At 45.9% G+C, this 21,466-nt stretch overlaps 3 protein-coding genes across 3 annotated transcripts; all 3 read right to left on the bottom strand.

The window, feature by feature from the left end:
- Nucleotides 1-2,084: 2,084 nt before the first annotated feature.
- Nucleotides 2,085-4,418, bottom strand: LOC108897944 (uncharacterized). Its single transcript, XM_051068354.1, has 7 exons — nt 3,830-4,418; nt 3,560-3,666; nt 3,242-3,418; nt 2,700-3,109; nt 2,579-2,591; nt 2,395-2,416; nt 2,085-2,173 (listed from the first exon to the last, which is right to left on the bottom strand). Exons 1-7 carry the CDS (start codon nt 3,981-3,983, stop codon nt 2,085-2,087), a joined length of 972 nt encoding a protein of 323 aa, XP_050924311.1. The 5' UTR covers nt 3,984-4,418.
- Nucleotides 4,419-5,697: 1,279 nt separating this feature from the next.
- On the bottom strand, nt 5,698-8,033 carry LOC127140275 (uncharacterized). The gene is made up of 7 exons (XM_051068352.1): nt 7,444-8,033; nt 7,174-7,280; nt 6,856-7,032; nt 6,314-6,723; nt 6,193-6,205; nt 6,008-6,029; nt 5,698-5,786 (listed from the first exon to the last, which is right to left on the bottom strand). The coding sequence occupies exons 1-7, from the start codon at nt 7,595-7,597 to the stop codon at nt 5,698-5,700; spliced, it is 972 nt and encodes a 323-aa protein (XP_050924309.1). The 5' UTR covers nt 7,598-8,033.
- A 5,463-nt stretch (nt 8,034-13,496) lies between these two features.
- LOC127140274 (uncharacterized) lies at nt 13,497-19,108 on the bottom strand. The gene is made up of 6 exons (XM_051068351.1): nt 18,890-19,108; nt 18,498-18,697; nt 18,287-18,399; nt 18,017-18,123; nt 17,699-17,875; nt 13,497-13,952 (listed from the first exon to the last, which is right to left on the bottom strand). Exons 1-6 carry the CDS (start codon nt 19,106-19,108, stop codon nt 13,497-13,499), a joined length of 1,272 nt encoding a protein of 423 aa, XP_050924308.1.
- Nucleotides 19,109-21,466: the final 2,358 nt, after the last annotated feature.

Here is a 21,466-nt window from a genome sequence, read left to right as displayed (position 1 = left end):
CCAAGTTTTTCTCAAGCCACTGGGCATCACTCTGAATTCCCTGCCTGCAAACTAAGGGCCCGTAGATGGACGTTAGCAAACATACCATTTAGCGAGCATTATTTTAGAAATGAATACACATAAAATGAGACAAGCGCCAGTTTTCCTCTCAGTGCCATTTTAGCAAATTCTCACACAAGCAACCGCATGGCGGAGTTTACTGCGTTGGCCTTACCTGGCGTGTTGATGACACTGACAGATTTTTTCAGGTAGCCCACCATTACATCTGTGATTTCTTCTTGTCCCTGCGAGGATATTGAAGGGAAAGCTTTGGCCATCCCGCTCACACTGCAAAGGGCCAGAGAAAACATTTGTACGCAGTTCCTCATTAGTCATTTTGTACTTTGGTGCGATGCAATCCTGCTTGTTTGTAAAATGTTACTTACACAACATGGTAGTTTGTGCAGTTTATATCTGAGGTAGCATTCTTGAGCATCACTGCGCTGAAACTTGGAGCAGAGTAACCAGCTTCACGTGGAACCAAGCGAACCAGTCGTCTGTCTTGAACTTGGGGAAATGGGGAGCGATGATGCTGAAGGTCCTGTTCATTAGGTGATCTCTCACAGCAGGTTGGAAATCAGGGTCCTGTCAAATGACAACACAGGAAGACTTAAACACCACACAGTTTACATGCTGCAAGTACTCCTCACAGGAGACTAGATGGGATGTAAGTAAATGTTTGATGTGAATGAGTCCCCAACAACTGCTGTAGAGGCGTTGATCCATATCTAAAAGCCCAGGATTGTCCTTCTTGCCCCAGTGTCAAATGTAGCCTACCTTTCCATTTGCTGTCAGCTCTTCCAGGAATTCATCCACATTTTCCAGAGCATTGCCCTCCTCAAGTCGCTCAAACACGTGGTCGATTTGGTCTGTGTCATTCAAGGCCCCTGAGCTCAGTGTCAGCTGTGCCACCTGAGCAGGAGTGAGCACTGACAACGCTTCCGCCTGCCAAAGGAAATCAATATGAAATCAAACAGCAGTGATTGCAAAACCATGGCTAAGAGGCTCCAGTTTGGGAGGGGAAGAATATTACAACTGCAGTTGCCACTCACACTTGAAAAGTTGGGATTGAGGGCTTGCAAATCGCGGAGTGTTGCAAAACCAGAGTAGGCGCCAAAGTTTGCCTCCAGCCACTGTTTACTGCCTCTGACGGATGAGACACAGCCAGGATCTGCAAAGACGATAGAAACAAAGGTCGTTGGCAAGGTACTACCACTACATACCACCGGAGACTTTACCAAATTGAGCTTGAGCTCTGCCTTTACCTGATGAGTCATTTCTTGAGAGGAATGGTTTGATGAAATAAGTCAAGACTGTTTGTTGTCTTTCTCTGTCCATGAATGGCGCCTGGCTGCTGAAGGCCTTGATGCTGAAATTTGAGAGTGTGCTTTTAACATCTCAGCAAGTAGAGAACTGCAGGTGCCCCTGCAGTCTGGTTCACAGTGGAGCAATATATCACACATTTGCTTACACAGTGCGGTAGGTATCGCAGCTGAAGTTCTTGGAGCTCAGGCCAGAATAGGAAGTTGGGCGACGAAGAGGCCAAAAACGGACGGATGTTTGTCATGAACCAGCTGCTGACAAAGCTAACGCTCTGCAGCTGTGCCTGGCTGAAGCTGGCAATTCTCACCTGTCCAAGAGCCTCGAGAGCATGCGACAGGGACGGGTTGCTGTTGTTGGGGGCCTAGGATTGGAAAAGTCATTTTGGTTTTTACACAGAATCCACACAGGGAAACACAGTTTTGGTGAAATTGTGGGATTGGATTTACCATGGTGGCAAATGACTCCAGAGCCTGGTCTAGTGCAGACGAAGCTTTTTGGAAGAGAAGCGTCCACACCTCTACCGGGTATGTCGTCTGGCTCTCCAGTGAGCATTTCATCAGTGTTGCCAAGTTGTCAGCTGTGAGATGTGTGGCCTTAGAAAGAAAGCAGACAGGAAATTAAGCAGAGGCTCTCAGAGTTTACAGAGATTTGTCTCAGGATGGCAATGTAGGCAAAAGCCAAATCTTCTTTCTCTGGGATTCACAGCTATTCAAAAAACAGTCCTACCGAGGAACAGGCGTGCGCAGTGATGGTAAAATTGCACAGGGCTTCAGAGGAAATGCCCATAGACACAGTTTGTTGGAGTTGTGATCTGAGGAAAAAGGAAAAAGAAAATCATTCTCAACTTGGGTAGTCCTTAGGTAACTTTACCTAGGCAAACTCTGCACTGGACAAGACTGGAATTCACCTACCCGTCGACCGCAGCACAGACGAGGTCCTCTGTGAAAAGACAATATTCCAATATCAGACATTGAACCTTCACAATGCGATTTTGTCATCACACTTGAAACGTCTGCTACTTTACAAACTTACCATCGACCAGGGTCTCCTTGCACTGCAGACAAGCAAAGCGTAAGTGTTAGTCTCGTGACAAAAGCCTCTTAGAGTATTTTGACGTGGCCTTCTTAACAAAATCAATGTGCCAAACTTGTGCCTAGTAAATTTCCATCAAATGTTGTTTTTTAATCTACGTAATACTCCAAGGAAATGAACTCACCTTGAAGGAATCTCTAAACGAGCAATCTGTTTGAGAGAAAAATGAAATGAAGGCATGGCATCAATACAGCTATCATCATAGCAGTGGTAATTGGCTTATCTGAAAAATGATGTCAACGTACGTGCGAATGTCTCCTTGAGTGACTCTCTGCTTGATCTCACACCCCGTGAAAGCAGCAGTGGCAGGATTTTCAAACTTTGCTCGAGGCCAGTGAGTCTGAGGGAAGAAAACACACATTTTTGTGACTTGTCTGAAGCCACACTTTGACATCGTGCAAAATCCAAAGTGTCTGACTTTGGACTTGAGAAATATGATTTCGTACATGGCTGCGTAGGATGCACAACTGATGTTACTGGGGATCACCGCCAAGCTGCCAGGATGGAGGCTGGCCATCACAGTGACCAAATAGACCTGGAACCACAGCTTATAGTCTTCAGGCCCAAAGTCTTCAAATTCAGGAGCAAGGGCTGTCAAGGTCAGGTTCAAGATGATGTCTCGTACAGCTGGATTTTCCACGATGGTGATGTTTCTCTGGAGATGAAAGGATTCACGTTTCAGCTGAAGAGGACTTTTTGCCTTTCTTAACCCAGGACAAGTTTTACATGACCTGCTTGTCAAGCAACTTTGTGGGAAAATATGGCAATCTTAAGGTCAAGCATTCACCTGCTTGTTGATGTCACTGTAAGCCTGGAAAAACTGACTGAGCTGCTCAGTATCAGGGGACTCTGTCAAGCTTGTGAACACCTCTCTTACGATGGTCTCATTCTCCAAAGCGTTACTGTCTGGATCCAGGATCAGCTCAGCTTTCTGCTTTGGTGAGAGGTTTTCCACAACTGCCACCTGATGAAACCAACAGAGGATATACGCACTGCATTTCTCTTTGACATACATGGAAAAGCCACCTCTGTGTGAAGACTTTCCAGCTTCAGAGTATTGTGCTGCTCTTTTCGAGGAAGATTGGTAGTGAAATGTCTGACTTACCCCAGAGATGTTGAATACTTTGAGGTCAGAGTATTTAGCACGTGTGGAAAATGGACCCAAGTTTTTCTCAAGCCACTGGGCATCACTCTGAATTCCCTGCCTGCAAACTAAGGGCCCGTAGATGGACGTTAGCAAACATACCATTTAGCGAGCATTATTTTAGAAATGAATACACATAAAATGAGACAAGCGCCAGTTTTCCTCTCAGTGCCATTTTAGCAAATTCTCACACAAGCAACCGCATGGCGGAGTTTACTGCGTTGGCCTTACCTGGCGTGTTGATGACACTGACAGATTTTTTCAGGTAGCCCACCATTACATCTGTGATTTCTTCTTGTCCCTGCGAGGATATTGAAGGGAAAGCTTTGGCCATCCCGCTCACACTGCAAAGGGCCAGAGAAAACATTTGTACGCAGTTCCTCATTAGTCATTTTGTACTTTGGTGCGATGCAATCCTGCTTGTTTGTAAAATGTTACTTACACAACATGGTAGTTTGTGCAGTTTATATCTGAGGTAGCATTCTTGAGCATCACTGCGCTGAAACTTGGGAGCAGAGTAACCAGCTTCACGTGGAACCAAGCGAACCAGTCGTCTGTCTTGAACTTGGGGAAATGGGGAGCGATGATGCTGAAGGTCCTGTTCATTAGGTGATCTCTCACAGCAGGTTGGAAATCAGGGTCCTGTCAAATGACAACACAGGAAGACTTAAACACCACACAGTTTACATGCTGCAAGTACTCCTCACAGGAGACTAGATGGGATGTAAGTAAATGTTTGATGTGAATGAGTCCCCAACAACTGCTGTAGAGGCGTTGATCCATATCTAAAAGCCCAGGATTGTCCTTCTTGCCCCAGTGTCAAATGTAGCCTACCTTTCCATTTGCTGTCAGCTCTTCCAGGAATTCATCCACATTTTCCAGAGCATTGCCCTCCTCAAGTCGCTCAAACACGTGGTCGATTTGGTCTGTGTCATTCAAGGCCCCTGAGCTCAGTGTCAGCTGTGCCACCTGAGCAGGAGTGAGCACTGACAACGCTTCCGCCTGCCAAAGGAAATCAATATGACATCAAACAGCAGTGATTGCAAAACCATGGCTAAGAGGCTCCAGTTTGGGAGGGGAAGAATATTACAACTGCAGTTGCCACTCACACTTGAAAAGTTGGGATTGAGGGCTTGCAAATCGCGGAGTGTTGCAAAACCAGAGTAGGCGCCAAAGTTTGCCTCCAGCCACTGTTTACTGCCTCTGACGGATGAGACACAGCCAGGATCTGCAAAGACGATAGAAACAAAGGCGTTGGCAAGGTACTACCACTACATACCACCGAGACTTTACCAAATTGAGCTTGAGCTCCTGCCTTTACCTGATGAGTCATTTCTTGAGAGGAATGGTTTGATGAAATAAGTCAAGACTGTTTGTTGTCTTTCTCTGTCCATGAATGGCGCCTGGCTGCTGAAGGCCTTGATGCTGAAATTTGAGAGTGTGCTTTTAACATCTCAGCAAGTAGAGAACTGCAGGTGCCCCTGCAGTCTGGTTCACAGTGGAGCAATATATCACACATTTGCTTACACAGTGCGGTAGGTATCGCAGCTGAAGTTCTTGGAGCTCAGGCAGAATAGGAAGTTGGGCGACGAAGAGGCCAAAAACGGACGGATGTTTGTCATGAACCAGCTGCTGACAAAGCTAACGCTCTGCAGCTGTGCCTGGCTGAAGCTGGCAATTCTCACCTGTCCAAGAGCCTCGAGAGCATGCGACAGGGACGGGTTGCTGTTGTTGGGGGCCTAGGATTGGAAAAGTCATTTTGGTTTTTACACAGAATCCACACAGGGAAACACAGTTTTGGTGAAATTGTGGGATTGGATTTACCATGGTGGCAAATGACTCCAGAGCCTGGTCTAGTGCAGACGAAGCTTTTTGGAAGAGAAGCGTCCACACCTCTACCGGGTATGTCGTCTGGCTCTCCAGTGAGCATTTCATCAGTGTTGCCAAGTTGTCAGCTGTGAGATGTGTGGCCTTAGAAAGAAAGCAGACAGGAAATTAAGCAGAGGCTCTCAGAGTTTACAGAGATTTGTCTCAGGATGGCAATGTAGCAAAAGCCAAATCTTCTTTCTCTGGGATTCACAGCTATTCAAAAAACAGTCCTACCGAGGAACAGGCGTGCGCAGTGATGGTAAAATTGCACAGGGCTTCAGAGGAAATGCCCATAGACACAGTTTGTTGGAGTTGTGATCTGAGGAAAAAGGAAAAAGAAAATCATTCTCAACTTGGGTAGTCCTTAGGTAACTTTACCTAGGCAAACTCTGCACTGGACAAGACTGGAATTCACCTACCCGTCGACCGCAGCACAGACGAGGTCCTCTGTGAAAAGACAATATTCCAATATCAGACATTGAACCTTCACAATGCGATTTTGTCATCACACTTGAAACGTCTGCTACTTTACAAACTTACCATCGACCAGGGTCTCCTTGCACTGCAGACAAGCAAAGCGTAAGTGTTAGTCTCGTGACAAAAGCCTCTTAGAGTATTTTGACGTGGCCTTCTTAACAAAATCAATGTGCCAAACTTGTGCCTAGTAAATTTCCATCAAATGTTGTTTTTTAATCTACGTAATACTCCCAAGGAAATGAACTCACCTTGAAGGAATCTCTAAACGAGCAATCTGTTTGAGAGAAAAATGAAATGAAGGCATGGCATCAATACAGCTATCATCATAGCAGTGGTAATTGGCTTATCTGAAAAATGATGTCAACGTACGTGCGAATGTCTCCTTGAGTGACTCTCTGCTTGATCTCACACCCCGTGAAAGCAGCAGTGGCAGGATTTTCAAACTTTGCTCGAGGCCAGTGAGTCTGAGGGAAGAAAACACACATTTTTGTGACTTGTCTGAAGCCACACTTTGACATCGTGCAAAATCCAAAGTGTCTGACTTTGGACTTGAGAAATATGATTTCGTACATGGCTGCGTAGGATGCACAACTGATGTTACTGGGGATCACCGCCAAGCTGCCAGGATGGAGGCTGGCCATCACAGTGACCAAATAGACCTGGAACCACAGCTTATAGTCTTCAGGCCCAAAGTCTTCAAATTCAGGAGCAAGGGCTGTCAAGGTCAGGTTCAAGATGATGTCTCGTACAGCTGGATTTTCCACGATGGTGATGTTTCTCTGGAGATGAAAGGATTCACGTTTCAGCTGAAGAGGACTTTTTGCCTTTCTTAACCCAGGACAAGTTTTACATGACCTGCTTGTCAAGCAACTTTGTGGGAAAATATGGCAATCTTAAGGTCAAGCATTCACCTGCTTGTTGATGTCACTGTAAGCCTGGAAAAACTGACTGAGCTGCTCAGTATCAGGGGACTCTGTCAAGCTTGTGAACACCTCTCTTACGATGGTCTCATTCTCCAAAGCGTTACTGTCTGGATCCAGGATCAGCTCAGCTTTCTGCTTTGGTGAGAGGTTTTCCACAACTGCCACCTGATGAAACCAACAGAGGATATACGCACTGCATTTCTCTTTGACATACATGGAAAAGCCACCTCTGTGTGAAGACTTTCCAGCTTCAGAGTATTGTGCTGCTCTTTTCGAGGAAGATTGGTAGTGAAATGTCTGACTTACCCCAGAGATGTTGAATACTTTGAGGTCAGAGTATTTAGCACGTGTGGAAAATGGACCCAAGTTTTTCTCAAGCCACTGGGCATCACTCTGAATTCCCTGCCTGCAAACTAAGGGCCCGTAGATGGACGTTAGCAAACATACCATTTAGCGAGCATTATTTTAGAAATGAATACACATAAAATGAGACAAGCGCCAGTTTTCCTCTCAGTGCCATTTTAGCAAATTCTCACACAAGCAACCGCATGGCGGAGTTTACTGCGTTGGCCTTACCTGGCGTGTTGATGACACTGACAGATTTTTTCAGGTAGCCCACCATTACATCTGTGATTTCTTCTTGTCCCTGCGAGGATATTGAAGGGAAAGCTTTGGCCATCCCGCTCACACTGCAAAGGGCCAGAGAAAACATTTGTACGCAGTTCCTCATTAGTCATTTTGTACTTTGGTGCGATGCAATCCTGCTTGTTTGTAAAATGTTACTTACACAACATGGTAGTTTGTGCAGTTTATATCTGAGGTAGCATTCTTGAGCATCACTGCGCTGAAACTTGGGAGCAGAGTAACCAGCTTCACGTGGAACCAAGCGAACCAGTCGTCTGTCTTGAACTTGGGGAAATGGGGAGCGATGATGCTGAAGGTCCTGTTCATTAGGTGATCTCTCACAGCAGGTTGGAAATCAGGGTCCTGTCAAATGACAACACAGGAAGACTTAAACACCACACAGTTTACATGCTGCAAGTACTCCTCACAGGAGACTAGATGGGATGTAAGTAAATGTTTGATGTGAATGAGTCCCCAACAACTGCTGTAGAGGCGTTGATCCATATCTAAAAGCCCAGGATTGTCCTTCTTGCCCCAGTGTCAAATGTAGCCTACCTTTCCATTTGCTGTCAGCTCTTCCAGGAATTCATCCACATTTTCCAGAGCATTGCCCTCCTCAAGTCGCTCAAACACGTGGTCGATTTGGTCTGTGTCATTCAAGGCCCCTGAGCTCAGTGTCAGCTGTGCCACCTGAGCAGGAGTGAGCACTGACAACGCTTCCGCCTGCCAAAGGAAATCAATATGAAATCAAACAGCAGTGATTGCAAAACCATGGCTAAGAGGCTCCAGTTTGGGAGGGGAAGAATATTACAACTGCAGTTGCCACTCACACTTGAAAAGTTGGGATTGAGGGCTTGCAAATCGCGGAGTGTTGCAAAACCAGAGTAGGCGCCAAAGTTTGCCTCCAGCCACTGTTTACTGCCTCTGACGGATGAGACACAGCCAGGATCTGCAAAGACGATAGAAACAAAGGCGTTGGCAAGGTACTACCACTACATACCACCGAGACTTTACCAAATTGAGCTTGAGCTCCTGCCTTTACCTGATGAGTCATTTCTTGAGAGGAATGGTTTGATGAAATAAGTCAAGACTGTTTGTTGTCTTTCTCTGTCCATGAATGGCGCCTGGCTGCTGAAGGCCTTGATGCTGAAATTTGAGAGTGTGCTTTTAACATCTCAGCAAGTAGAGAACTGCAGGTGCCCCTGCAGTCTGGTTCACAGTGGAGCAATATATCACACATTTGCTTACACAGTGCGGTAGGTATCGCAGCTGAAGTTCTTGGAGCTCAGGCAGAATAGGAAGTTGGGCGACGAAGAGGCCAAAAACGGACGGATGTTTGTCATGAACCAGCTGCTGACAAAGCTAACGCTCTGCAGCTGTGCCTGGCTGAAGCTGGCAATTCTCACCTGTCCAAGAGCCTCGAGAGCATGCGACAGGGACGGGTTGCTGTTGTTGGGGGCCTAGGATTGGAAAAGTCATTTTGGTTTTTACACAGAATCCACACAGGGAAACACAGTTTTGGTGAAATTGTGGGATTGGATTTACCATGGTGGCAAATGACTCCAGAGCCTGGTCTAGTGCAGACGAAGCTTTTTGGAAGAGAAGCGTCCACACCTCTACCGGGTATGTCGTCTGGCTCTCCAGTGAGCATTTCATCAGTGTTGCCAAGTTGTCAGCTGTGAGATGTGTGGCCTTAGAAAGAAAGCAGACAGGAAATTAAGCAGAGGCTCTCAGAGTTTACAGAGATTTGTCTCAGGATGGCAATGTAGCAAAAGCCAAATCTTCTTTCTCTGGGATTCACAGCTATTCAAAAAACAGTCCTACCGAGGAACAGGCGTGCGCAGTGATGGTAAAATTGCACAGGGCTTCAGAGGAAATGCCCATAGACACAGTTTGTTGGAGTTGTGATCTGAGGAAAAAGGAAAAAGAAAATCATTCTCAACTTGGGTAGTCCTTAGGTAACTTTACCTAGGCAAACTCTGCACTGGACAAGACTGGAATTCACCTACCCGTCGACCGCAGCACAGACGAGGTCCTCTGTGAAAAGACAATATTCCAATATCAGACATTGAACCTTCACAATGCGATTTTGTCATCACACTTGAAACGTCTGCTACTTTACAAACTTACCATCGACCAGGGTCTCCTTGCACTGCAGACAAGCAAAGCGTAAGTGTTAGTCTCGTGACAAAAGCCTCTTAGAGTATTTTGACGTGGCCTTCTTAACAAAATCAATGTGCCAAACTTGTGCCTAGTAAATTTCCATCAAATGTTGTTTTTTAATCTACGTAATACTCCCAAGGAAATGAACTCACCTTGAAGGAATCTCTAAACGAGCAATCTGTTTGAGAGAAAAATGAAATGAAGGCATGGCATCAATACAGCTATCATCATAGCAGTGGTAATTGGCTTATCTGAAAAATGATGTCAACGTACGTGCGAATGTCTCCTTGAGTGACTCTCTGCTTGATCTCACACCCCGTGAAAGCAGCAGTGGCAGGATTTTCAAACTTTGCTCGAGGCCAGTGAGTCTGAGGGAAGAAAACACACATTTTTGTGACTTGTCTGAAGCCACACTTTGACATCGTGCAAAATCCAAAGTGTCTGACTTTGGACTTGAGAAATATGATTTCGTACATGGCTGCGTAGGATGCACAACTGATGTTACTGGGGATCACCGCCAAGCTGCCAGGATGGAGGCTGGCCATCACAGTGACCAAATAGACCTGGAACCACAGCTTATAGTCTTCAGGCCCAAAGTCTTCAAATTCAGGAGCAAGGGCTGTCAAGGTCAGGTTCAAGATGATGTCTCGTACAGCTGGATTTTCCACGATGGTGATGTTTCTCTGGAGATGAAAGGATTCACGTTTCAGCTGAAGAGGACTTTTTGCCTTTCTTAACCCAGGACAAGTTTTACATGACCTGCTTGTCAAGCAACTTTGTGGGAAAATATGGCAATCTTAAGGTCAAGCATTCACCTGCTTGTTGATGTCACTGTAAGCCTGGAAAAACTGACTGAGCTGCTCAGTATCAGGGGACTCTGTCAAGCTTGTGAACACCTCTCTTACGATGGTTCTCATTCTCCAAAGCGTTACTGTCTGGATCCAGGATCAGCTCAGCTTTCTGCTTTGGTGAGAGGTTTTCCACAACTGCCACCTGATGAAACCAACAGAGGATATACGCACTGCATTTCTCTTTGACATACATGGAAAAGCCACCTCTGTGTGAAGACTTTCCAGCTTCAGAGTATTGTGCTGCTCTTTTCGAGGAAGATTGGTAGTGAAATGTCTGACTTACCCCAGAGATGTTGAATACTTTGAGGTCAGAGTATTTAGCACGTGTGGAAAATGGACCCAAGTTTTTCTCAAGCCACTGGGCATCACTCTGAATTCCCTGCCTGCAAACTAAGGGCCCGTAGATGGACGTTAGCAAACATACCATTTAGCGAGCATTATTTTAGAAATGAATACACATAAAATGAGACAAGCGCCAGTTTTCCTCTCAGTGCCATTTTAGCAAATTCTCACACAAGCAACCGCATGGCGGAGTTTACTGCGTTGGCCTTACCTGGCGTGTTGATGACACTGACAGATTTTTTCAGGTAGCCCACCATTACATCTGTGATTTCTTCTTGTCCCTGCGAGGATATTGAAGGGAAAGCTTTGGCCATCCCGCTCACACTGCAAAGGGCCAGAGAAAACATTTGTACGCAGTTCCTCATTAGTCATTTTGTACTTTGGTGCGATGCAATCCTGCTTGTTTGTAAAATGTTACTTACACAACATGGTAGTTTGTGCAGTTTATATCTGAGGTAGCATTCTTGAGCATCACTGCGCTGAAACTTGGGAGCAGAGTAACCAGCTTCACGTGGAACCAAGCGAACCAGTCGTCTGTCTTGAACTTGGGGAAATGGGGAGCGATGATGCTGAAGGTCCTGTTCATTAGGTGATCTCTCACAGCAGGTTGGAAATCAGGGTCCTGTCAAATGACAACACAGGAAGACTTAAACACCACACAGTTTACATGCTGCAAGTACTCCTCACAGGAGACTAGATGGGATGTAAGTAAATGTTTGATGTGAATGAGTCCCCAACAACTGCTGTAGAGGCGTTGATCCATATCTAAAAGCCCAGGATTGTCCTTCTTGCCCCAGTGTCAAATGTAGCCTACCTTTCCATTTGCTGTCAGCTCTTCCAGGAATTCATCCACATTTTCCAGAGCATTGCCCTCCTCAAGTCGCTCAAACACGTGGTCGATTTGGTCTGTGTCATTCAAGGCCCCTGAGCTCAGTGTCAGCTGTGCCACCTGAGCAGGAGTGAGCACTGACAACGCTTCCGCCTGCCAAAGGAAATCAATATGACATCAAACAGCAGTGATTGCAAAACCATGGCTAAGAGGCTCCAGTTTGGGAGGGGAAGAATATTACAACTGCAGTTGCCACTCACACTTGAAAAGTTGGGATTGAGGGCTTGCAAATCGCGGAGTGTTGCAAAACCAGAGTAGGCGCCAAAGTTTGCCTCCAGCCACTGTTTACTGCCTCTGACGGATGAGACACAGCCAGGATCTGCAAAGACGATAGAAACAAAGGCGTTGGCAAGGTACTACCACTACATACCACCGAGACTTTACCAAATTGAGCTTGAGCTCCTGCCTTTACCTGATGAGTCATTTCTTGAGAGGAATGGTTTGATGAAATAAGTCAAGACTGTTTGTTGTCTTTCTCTGTCCATGAATGGCGCCTGGCTGCTGAAGGCCTTGATGCTGAAATTTGAGAGTGTGCTTTTAACATCTCAGCAAGTAGAGAACTGCAGGTGCCCCTGCAGTCTGGTTCACAGTGGAGCAATATATCACACATTTGCTTACACAGTGCGGTAGGTATCGCAGCTGAAGTTCTTGGAGCTCAGGCAGAATAGGAAGTTGGGCGACGAAGAGGCCAAAAACGGACGGATGTTTGTCATGAACCAGCTGCTGACAAAGCTAACGCTCTGCAGCTGTGCCTGGCTGAAGCTGGCAATTCTCACCTGTCCAAGAGCCTCGAGAGCATGCGACAGGGACGGGTTGCTGTTGTTGGGGGCCTAGGATTGGAAAAGTCATTTTGGTTTTTACACAGAATCCACACAGGGAAACACAGTTTTGGTGAAATTGTGGGATTGGATTTACCATGGTGGCAAATGACTCCAGAGCCTGGTCTAGTGCAGACGAAGCTTTTTGGAAGAGAAGCGTCCACACCTCTACCGGGTATGTCGTCTGGCTCTCCAGTGAGCATTTCATCAGTGTTGCCAAGTTGTCAGCTGTGAGATGTGTGGCCTTAGAAAGAAAGCAGACAGGAAATTAAGCAGAGGCTCTCAGAGTTTACAGAGATTTGTCTCAGGATGGCAATGTAGCAAAAGCCAAATCTTCTTTCTCTGGGATTCACAGCTATTCAAAAAACAGTCCTACCGAGGAACAGGCGTGCGCAGTGATGGTAAAATTGCACAGGGCTTCAGAGGAAATGCCCATAGACACAGTTTGTTGGAGTTGTGATCTGAGGAAAAAGGAAAAAGAAAATCATTCTCAACTTGGGTAGTCCTTAGGTAACTTTACCTAGGCAAACTCTGCACTGGACAAGACTGGAATTCACCTACCCGTCGACCGCAGCACAGACGAGGTCCTCTGTGAAAAGACAATATTCCAATATCAGACATTGAACCTTCACAATGCGATTTTGTCATCACACTTGAAACGTCTGCTACTTTACAAACTTACCATCGACCAGGGTCTCCTTGCACTGCAGACAAGCAAAGCGTAAGTGTTAGTCTCGTGACAAAAGCCTCTTAGAGTATTTTGACGTGGCCTTCTTAACAAAATCAATGTGCCAAACTTGTGCCTAGTAAATTTCCATCAAATGTTGTTTTTTAATCTACGTAATACTCCCAAGGAAATGAACTCACCTTGAAGGAATCTCTAAACGAGCAATCTGTTTGAGAGAAAAATGAAATGAAGGCATGGCATCAATACAGCTATCATCATAGCAGTGGTAATTGGCTTATCTGAAAAATGATGTCAACGTACGTGCGAATGTCTCCTTGAGTGACTCTCTGCTTGATCTCACACCCCGTGAAAGCAGCAGTGGCAGGATTTTCAAACTTTGCTCGAGGCCAGTGAGTCTGAGGGAAGAAAACACACATTTTTGTGACTTGTCTGAAGCCACACTTTGACATCGTGCAAAATCCAAAGTGTCTGACTTTGGACTTGAGAAATATGATTTCGTACATGGCTGCGTAGGATGCACAACTGATGTTACTGGGGATCACCGCCAAGCTGCCAGGATGGAGGCTGGCCATCACAGTGACCAAATAGACCTGGAACCACAGCTTATAGTCTTCAGGCCCAAAGTCTTCAAATTCAGGAGCAAGGGCTGTCAAGGTCAGGTTCAAGATGATGTCTCGTACAGCTGGATTTTCCACGATGGTGATGTTTCTCTGGAGATGAAAGGATTCACGTTTCAGCTGAAGAGGACTTTTTGCCTTTCTTAACCCAGGACAAGTTTTACATGACCTGCTTGTCAAGCAACTTTGTGGGAAAATATGGCAATCTTAAGGTCAAGCATTCACCTGCTTGTTGATGTCACTGTAAGCCTGGAAAAACTGACTGAGCTGCTCAGTATCAGGGGACTCTGTCAAGCTTGTGAACACCTCTCTTACGATGTTCTCATTCTCCAAAGCGTTACTGTCTGGATCCAGGATCAGCTCAGCTTTCTGCTTTGGTGAGAGGTTTTCCACAACTGCCACCTGATGAAACCAACAGAGGATATACGCACTGCATTTCTCTTTGACATACATGGAAAAGCCACCTCTGTGTGAAGACTTTCCAGCTTCAGAGTATTGTGCTGCTCTTTTCGAGGAAGATTGGTAGTGAAATGTCTGACTTACCCCAGAGATGTTGAATACTTTGAGGTCAGAGTATTTAGCACGTGTGGAAAATGGACCCAAGTTTTTCTCAAGCCACTGGGCATCACTCTGAATTCCCTGCCTGCAAACTAAGGGCCCGTAGATGGACGTTAGCAAACATACCATTTAGCGAGCATTATTTTAGAAATGAATACACATAAAATGAGACAAGCGCCAGTTTTCCTCTCAGTGCCATTTTAGCAAATTCTCACACAAGCAACCGCATGGCGGAGTTTACTGCGTTGGCCTTACCTGGCGTGTTGATGACACTGACAGATTTTTTCAGGTAGCCCACCATTACATCTGTGATTTCTTCTTGTCCCTGCGAGGATATTGAAGGGAAAGCTTTGGCCATCCCGCTCACACTGCAAAGGGCCAGAGAAAACATTTGTACGCAGTTCCTCATTAGTCATTTTGTACTTTGGTGCGATGCAATCCTGCTTGTTTGTAAAATGTTACTTACACAACATGGTAGTTTGTGCAGTTTATATCTGAGGTAGCATTCTTGAGCATCACTGCGCTGAAACTTGGGAGCAGAGTAACCAGCTTCACGTGGAACCAAGCGAACCAGTCGTCTGTCTTGAACTTGGGGAAATGGGGAGCGATGATGCTGAAGGTCCTGTTCATTAGGTGATCTCTCACAGCAGGTTGGAAATCAGGGTCCTGTCAAATGACAACACAGGAAGACTTAAACACCACACAGTTTACATGCTGCAAGTACTCCTCACAGGAGACTAGATGGGATGTAAGTAAATGTTTGATGTGAATGAGTCCCCAACAACTGCTGTAGAGGCGTTGATCCATATCTAAAAGCCCAGGATTGTCCTTCTTGCCCCAGTGTCAAATGTAGCCTACCTTTCCATTTGCTGTCAGCTCTTCCAGGAATTCATCCACATTTTCCAGAGCATTGCCCTCCTCAAGTCGCTCAAACACGTGGTCGATTTGGTCTGTGTCATTCAAGGCCCCTGAGCTCAGTGTCAGCTGTGCCACCTGAGCAGGAGTGAGCACTGACAACGCTTCCGCCTGCCAAAGGAAATCAATATGACATCAAACAGCAGTGATTGCAAAACCATGGCTAAGAGGCTCCAGTTTGGGAGGGGAAGAATATTACAACTGCAGTTGCCACTCACACTTGAAAAGTTGGGATTGAGGGCTTGCAAATCGCGGAGTGTTGCAAAACCAGAGTAGGCGCCAAAGTTTGCCTCCAGCCACTGTTTACTGCCTCTGACGGATGAGACACAGCCAGGATCTGCAAAGACGATAGAAACAAAGGCGTTGGCAAGGTACTACCACTACATACCACCGAGACTTTACCAAATTGAGCTTGAGCTCCTGCCTTTACCTGATGAGTCATTTCTTGAGAGGAATGGTTTGATGAAATAAGTCAAGACTGTTTGTTGTCTTTCTCTGTCCATGAATGGCGCCTGGCTGCTGAAGGCCTTGATGCTGAAATTTGAGAGTGTGCTTTTAACATCTCAGCAAGTAGAGAACTGCAGGTGCCCCTGCAGTCTGGTTCACAGTGGAGCAATATATCACACATTTGCTTACACAGTGCGGTAGGTATCGCAGCTGAAGTTCTTGGAGCTCAGGCAGAATAGGAAGTTGGGCGACGAAGAGGCCAAAAACGGACGGATGTTTGTCATGAACCAGCTGCTGACAAAGCTAACGCTCTGCAGCTGTGCCTGGCTGAAGCTGGCAATTCTCACCTGTCCAAGAGCCTCGAGAGCATGCGACAGGGACGGGTTGCTGTTGTTGGGGGCCTAGGATTGGAAAAGTCATTTTGGTTTTTACACAGAATCCACACAGGGAAACACAGTTTTGGTGAAATTGTGGGATTGGATTTACCATGGTGGCAAATGACTCCAGAGCCTGGTCTAGTGCAGACGAAGCTTTTTGGAAGAGAAGCGTCCACACCTCTACCGGGTATGTCGTCTGGCTCTCCAGTGAGCATTTCATCAGTGTTGCCAAGTTGTCAGCTGTGAGATGTGTGGCCTTAGAAAGAAAGCAGACAGGAAATTAAGCAGAGGCTCTCAGAGTTTACAGAGATTTGTCTCAGGATGGCAATGTAGCAAAAGCCAAATCTTCTTTCTCTGGGATTCACAGCTATTCAAAAAACAGTCCTACCGAGGAACAGGCGTGCGCAGTGATGGTAAAATTGCACAGGGCTTCAGAGGAAATGCCCATAGACACAGTTTGTTGGAGTTGTGATCTGAGGAAAAAGGAAAAAGAAAATCATTCTCAACTTGGGTAGTCCTTAGGTAACTTTACCTAGGCAAACTCTGCACTGGACAAGACTGGAATTCACCTACCCGTCGACCGCAGCACAGACGAGGTCCTCTGTGAAAAGACAATATTCCAATATCAGACATTGAACCTTCACAATGCGATTTTGTCATCACACTTGAAACGTCTGCTACTTTACAAACTTACCATCGACCAGGGTCTCCTTGCACTGCAGACAAGCAAAGCGTAAGTGTTAGTCTCGTGACAAAAGCCTCTTAGAGTATTTTGACGTGGCCTTCTTAACAAAATCAATGTGCCAAACTTGTGCCTAGTAAATTTCCATCAAATGTTGTTTTTTAATCTACGTAATACTCCCAAGGAAATGAACTCACCTTGAAGGAATCTCTAAACGAGCAATCTGTTTGAGAGAAAAATGAAATGAAGGCATGGCATCAATACAGCTATCATCATAGCAGTGGTAATTGGCTTATCTGAAAAATGATGTCAACGTACGTGCGAATGTCTCCTTGAGTGACTCTCTGCTTGATCTCACACCCCGTGAAAGCAGCAGTGGCAGGATTTTCAAACTTTGCTCGAGGCCAGTGAGTCTGAGGGAAGAAAACACACATTTTTGTGACTTGTCTGAAGCCACACTTTGACATCGTGCAAAATCCAAAGTGTCTGACTTTGGACTTGAGAAATATGATTTCGTACATGGCTGCGTAGGATGCACAACTGATGTTACTGGGGATCACCGCCAAGCTGCCAGGATGGAGGCTGGCCATCACAGTGACCAAATAGACCTGGAACCACAGCTTATAGTCTTCAGGCCCAAAGTCTTCAAATTCAGGAGCAAGGGCTGTCAAGGTCAGGTTCAAGATGATGTCTCGTACAGCTGGATTTTCCACGATGGTGATGTTTCTCTGGAGATGAAAGGATTCACGTTTCAGCTGAAGAGGACTTTTTGCCTTTCTTAACCCAGGACAAGTTTTACATGACCTGCTTGTCAAGCAACTTTGTGGGAAAATATGGCAATCTTAAGGTCAAGCATTCACCTGCTTGTTGATGTCACTGTAAGCCTGGAAAAACTGACTGAGCTGCTCAGTATCAGGGGACTCTGTCAAGCTTGTGAACACCTCTCTTACGATGTTCTCATTCTCCAAAGCGTTACTGTCTGGATCCAGGATCAGCTCAGCTTTCTGCTTTGGTGAGAGGTTTTCCACAACTGCCACCTGATGAAACCAACAGAGGATATACGCACTGCATTTCTCTTTGACATACATGGAAAAGCCACCTCTGTGTGAAGACTTTCCAGCTTCAGAGTATTGTGCTGCTCTTTTCGAGGAAGATTGGTAGTGAAATGTCTGACTTACCCCAGAGATGTTGAATACTTTGAGGTCAGAGTATTTAGCACGTGTGGAAAATGGACCCAAGTTTTTCTCAAGCCACTGGGCATCACTCTGAATTCCCTGCCTGCAAACTAAGGGCCCGTAGATGGACGTTAGCAAACATACCATTTAGCGAGCATTATTTTAGAAATGAATACACATAAAATGAGACAAGCGCCAGTTTTCCTCTCAGTGCCATTTTAGCAAATTCTCACACAAGCAACCGCATGGCGGAGTTTACTGCGTTGGCCTTACCTGGCGTGTTGATGACACTGACAGATTTTTTCAGGTAGCCCACCATTACATCTGTGATTTCTTCTTGTCCCTGCGAGGATATTGAAGGGAAAGCTTTGGCCATCCCGCTCACACTGCAAAGGGCCAGAGAAAACATTTGTACGCAGTTCCTCATTAGTCATTTTGTACTTTGGTGCGATGCAATCCTGCTTGTTTGTAAAATGTTACTTACACAACATGGTAGTTTGTGCAGTTTATATCTGAGGTAGCATTCTTGAGCATCACTGCGCTGAAACTTGGGAGCAGAGTAACCAGCTTCACGTGGAACCAAGCGAACCAGTCGTCTGTCTTGAACTTGGGGAAATGGGGAGCGATGATGCTGAAGGTCCTGTTCATTAGGTGATCTCTCACAGCAGGTTGGAAATCAGGGTCCTGTCAAATGACAACACAGGAAGACTTAAACACCACACAGTTTACATGCTGCAAGTACTCCTCACAGGAGACTAGATGGGATGTAAGTAAATGTTTGATGTGAATGAGTCCCCAACAACTGCTGTAGAGGCGTTGATCCATATCTAAAAGCCCAGGATTGTCCTTCTTGCCCCAGTGTCAAATGTAGCCTACCTTTCCATTTGCTGTCAGCTCTTCCAGGAATTCATCCACATTTTCCAGAGCATTGCCCTCCTCAAGTCGCTCAAACACGTGGTCGATTTGGTCTGTGTCATTCAAGGCCCCTGAGCTCAGTGTCAGCTGTGCCACCTGAGCAGGAGTGAGCACTGACAACGCTTCCGCCTGCCAAAGGAAATCAATATGACAATCAAACAGCAGTGATTGCAAAACCATGGCTAAGAGGCTCCAGTTTGGGAGGGGAAGAATATTACAACTGCAGTTGCCACTCACACTTGAAAAGTTGGGATTGAGGGCTTGCAAATCGCGGAGTGTTGCAAAACCAGAGTAGGCGCCAAAGTTTGCCTCCAGCCACTGTTTACTGCCTCTGACGGATGAGACACAGCCAGGATCTGCAAAGACGATAGAAACAAAGGCGTTGGCAAGGTACTACCACTACATACCACCGAGACTTTACCAAATTGAGCTTGAGCTCCTGCCTTTACCTGATGAGTCATTTCTTGAGAGGAATGGTTTGATGAAATAAGTCAAGACTGTTTGTTGTCTTTCTCTGTCCATGAATGGCGCCTGGCTGCTGAAGGCCTTGATGCTGAAATTTGAGAGTGTGCTTTTAACATCTCAGCAAGTAGAGAACTGCAGGTGCCCCTGCAGTCTGGGTTCACAGTGGAGCAATATATCACACATTTGCTTACACAGTGCGGTAGGTATCGCAGCTGAAGTTCTTGGAGCTCAGGCAGAATAGGAAGTTGGGCGACGAAGAGGCCAAAAACGGACGGATGTTTGTCATGAACCAGCTGCTGACAAAGCTAACGCTCTGCAGCTGTGCCTGGCTGAAGCTGGCAATTCTCACCTGTCCAAGAGCCTCGAGAGCATGCGACAGGGACGGGTTTGCTGTTGTTGGGGGCCTAGGATTGGAAAAGTCATTTTGGTTTTTACACAGAATCCACACAGGGAAACACAGTTTTGGTGAAATTGTGGGATTGGATTTACCATGGTGGCAAATGACTCCAGAGCCTGGTCTAGTGCAGACGAAGCTTTTTGGAAGAGAAGCGTCCACACCTCTACCGGGTATGTCGTCTGGCTCTCCAGTGAGCATTTCATCAGTGTTGCCAAGTTGTCAGCTGTGAGATGTGTGGCCTTAGAAAAAAAGCAGACAGGAAATTAAGCAGAGGCTCTCAGAGTTTACAGAGATTTGTCTCAGGATGGCAATGTAGCAAAAGCCAAATCTTCTTTCTCTGGGATTCACAGCTATTCAAAAAACAGTCCTACCGAGGAACAGGCGTGCGCAGTGATGGTAAAATTGCACAGGGCTTCAGAGGAAATGCCCATAGACACAGTTTGTTGGAGTTGTGATCTGAGGGAAAAAGGAAAAAGAAAATCATTCTCAACTTGGGTAGTCCTTAGGTAACTTTACCTAGGCAAACTCTGCCACTGGACAAGACTGGAATTCACCTACCCGTCGACCGCAGCACAGACGAGGTCCTCTGTGAAAAGACAATATTCCAATATCAGACATTGAACCTTCACAATGCGATTTTGTCATCACACTTGAAACGTCTGCTACTTTACAAACTTACCATCGACCAGGGTCTCCTTGCACTGCAGACAAGCAAAGCGTAAGTGTTAGTCTCGTGACAAAAGCCTCTTAGAGTATTTTGACGTGGCCTTCTTAACAAAATCAATGTGCCAAACTTGTGCCTAGTAAATTTCCATCAAATGTTGTTTTTTAATCTACGTAATACTCCAAGGAAATGAACTCACCTTGAAGGAATCTCTAAACGAGCAATCTGTTTGAGAGAAAAATGAAATGAAGGCATGGCATCAATACAGCTATCATCATAGCAGTGGTAATTGGCTTATCTGAAAAATGATGTCAACGTACGTGCGAATGTCTCCTTGAGTGACTCTCTGCTTGATCTCACACCCCGTGAAAGCAGCAGTGGCAGGATTTTCAAACTTTGCTCGAGGCCAGTGAGTCTGAGGGAAGAAACAACACATTTTTGTGACTTGTCTGAAGCCACACTTTGACATCGTGCAAAATCCAAAGTGTCTGACTTTGGACTTGAGAAATATGATTTCGTACATGGCTGCGTAGGATGCACAACTGATGTTACTGGGGATCACCGCCAAGCTGCCAGGATGGAGGCTGGCCATCACAGTGACCAAATAGACCTGGAACCACAGCTTATAGTCTTCAGGCCCAAAGTCTTCAAATTCAGGAGCAAGGGCTGTCAAGGTCAGGTTCAAGATGATGTCTCGTACAGCTGGATTTTCCACGATGGTGATGTTTCTCTGGAGATGAAAGGATTCACGTTTCAGCTGAAGAGGACTTTTTGCCTTTCTTAACCCAGGACAAGTTTTACATGACCTGCTTGTCAAGCAACTTTGTGGGAAAATATGGCAATCTTAAGGTCAAGCATTCACCTGCTTGTTGATGTCACTGTAAGCCTGGAAAAACTGACTGAGCTGCTCAGTATCAGGGGACTCTGTCAAGCTTGTGAACACCTCTCTTACGATGTTCTCATTCTCCAAAGCGTTACTGTCTGGATCCAGGATCAGCTCAGCTTTCTGCTT

The sequence above is a fragment of the Lates calcarifer genome, unplaced genomic scaffold (genome assembly GCF_001640805.2).
Source record: "Lates calcarifer isolate ASB-BC8 unplaced genomic scaffold, TLL_Latcal_v3 _unitig_4287_quiver_956, whole genome shotgun sequence".
NCBI lineage: Eukaryota > Metazoa > Chordata > Actinopteri > Centropomidae > Lates > Lates calcarifer.
This window is presented reverse-complemented; position numbering and strand designations above follow the sequence as displayed.

What these genes read in the sequence shown, in the direction of transcription:
- LOC108897944 (XM_051068354.1), bottom strand. Translation starts at nt 3,983, where the DNA reads ATGAGGAACTGCGTACAAATGTTTTCTCTGGCCCTTTGCAGTGTGAGC. An exon ending in AAGTATTCAACATCTCTGGG is followed by an intron (nt 3,419 to 3,559) that starts GTAAGTCAGACA and finishes TGGTTTCATCAG; the next exon opens with GTGGCAGTTGTGGAAAACCT. An exon ending in CAAGGAGACCCTGGTCGATG is followed by an intron (nt 2,174 to 2,394) that starts GTAAGTTTGTAA and finishes CTTTTTCCTCAG; the next exon opens with ATCACAACTCCAACAAACTG.
- LOC127140275 (XM_051068352.1), bottom strand. Translation starts at nt 7,597, where the DNA reads ATGAGGAACTGCGTACAAATGTTTTCTCTGGCCCTTTGCAGTGTGAGC. An exon ending in AAGTATTCAACATCTCTGGG is followed by an intron (nt 7,033 to 7,173) that starts GTAAGTCAGACA and finishes TGGTTTCATCAG; the next exon opens with GTGGCAGTTGTGGAAAACCT. An exon ending in ACAGTGACATCAACAAGCAG is followed by an intron (nt 6,724 to 6,855) that starts GTGAATGCTTGA and finishes TTTCATCTCCAG; the next exon opens with AGAAACATCACCATCGTGGA.
- LOC127140274 (XM_051068351.1), bottom strand. Translation starts at nt 19,108, where the DNA reads ATGGTTTTGCAATCACTGCTGTTTGATTGTCATATTGATTTCCTTTGG. An exon ending in AGCTGACAGCAAATGGAAAG is followed by an intron (nt 18,698 to 18,889) that starts GTAGGCTACATT and finishes GTCATTTGACAG; the next exon opens with GACCCTGATTTCCAACCTGC. An exon ending in CAGTGTCATCAACACGCCAG is followed by an intron (nt 18,124 to 18,286) that starts GTAAGGCCAACG and finishes ACGGGCCCTTAG; the next exon opens with TTTGCAGGCAGGGAATTCAG.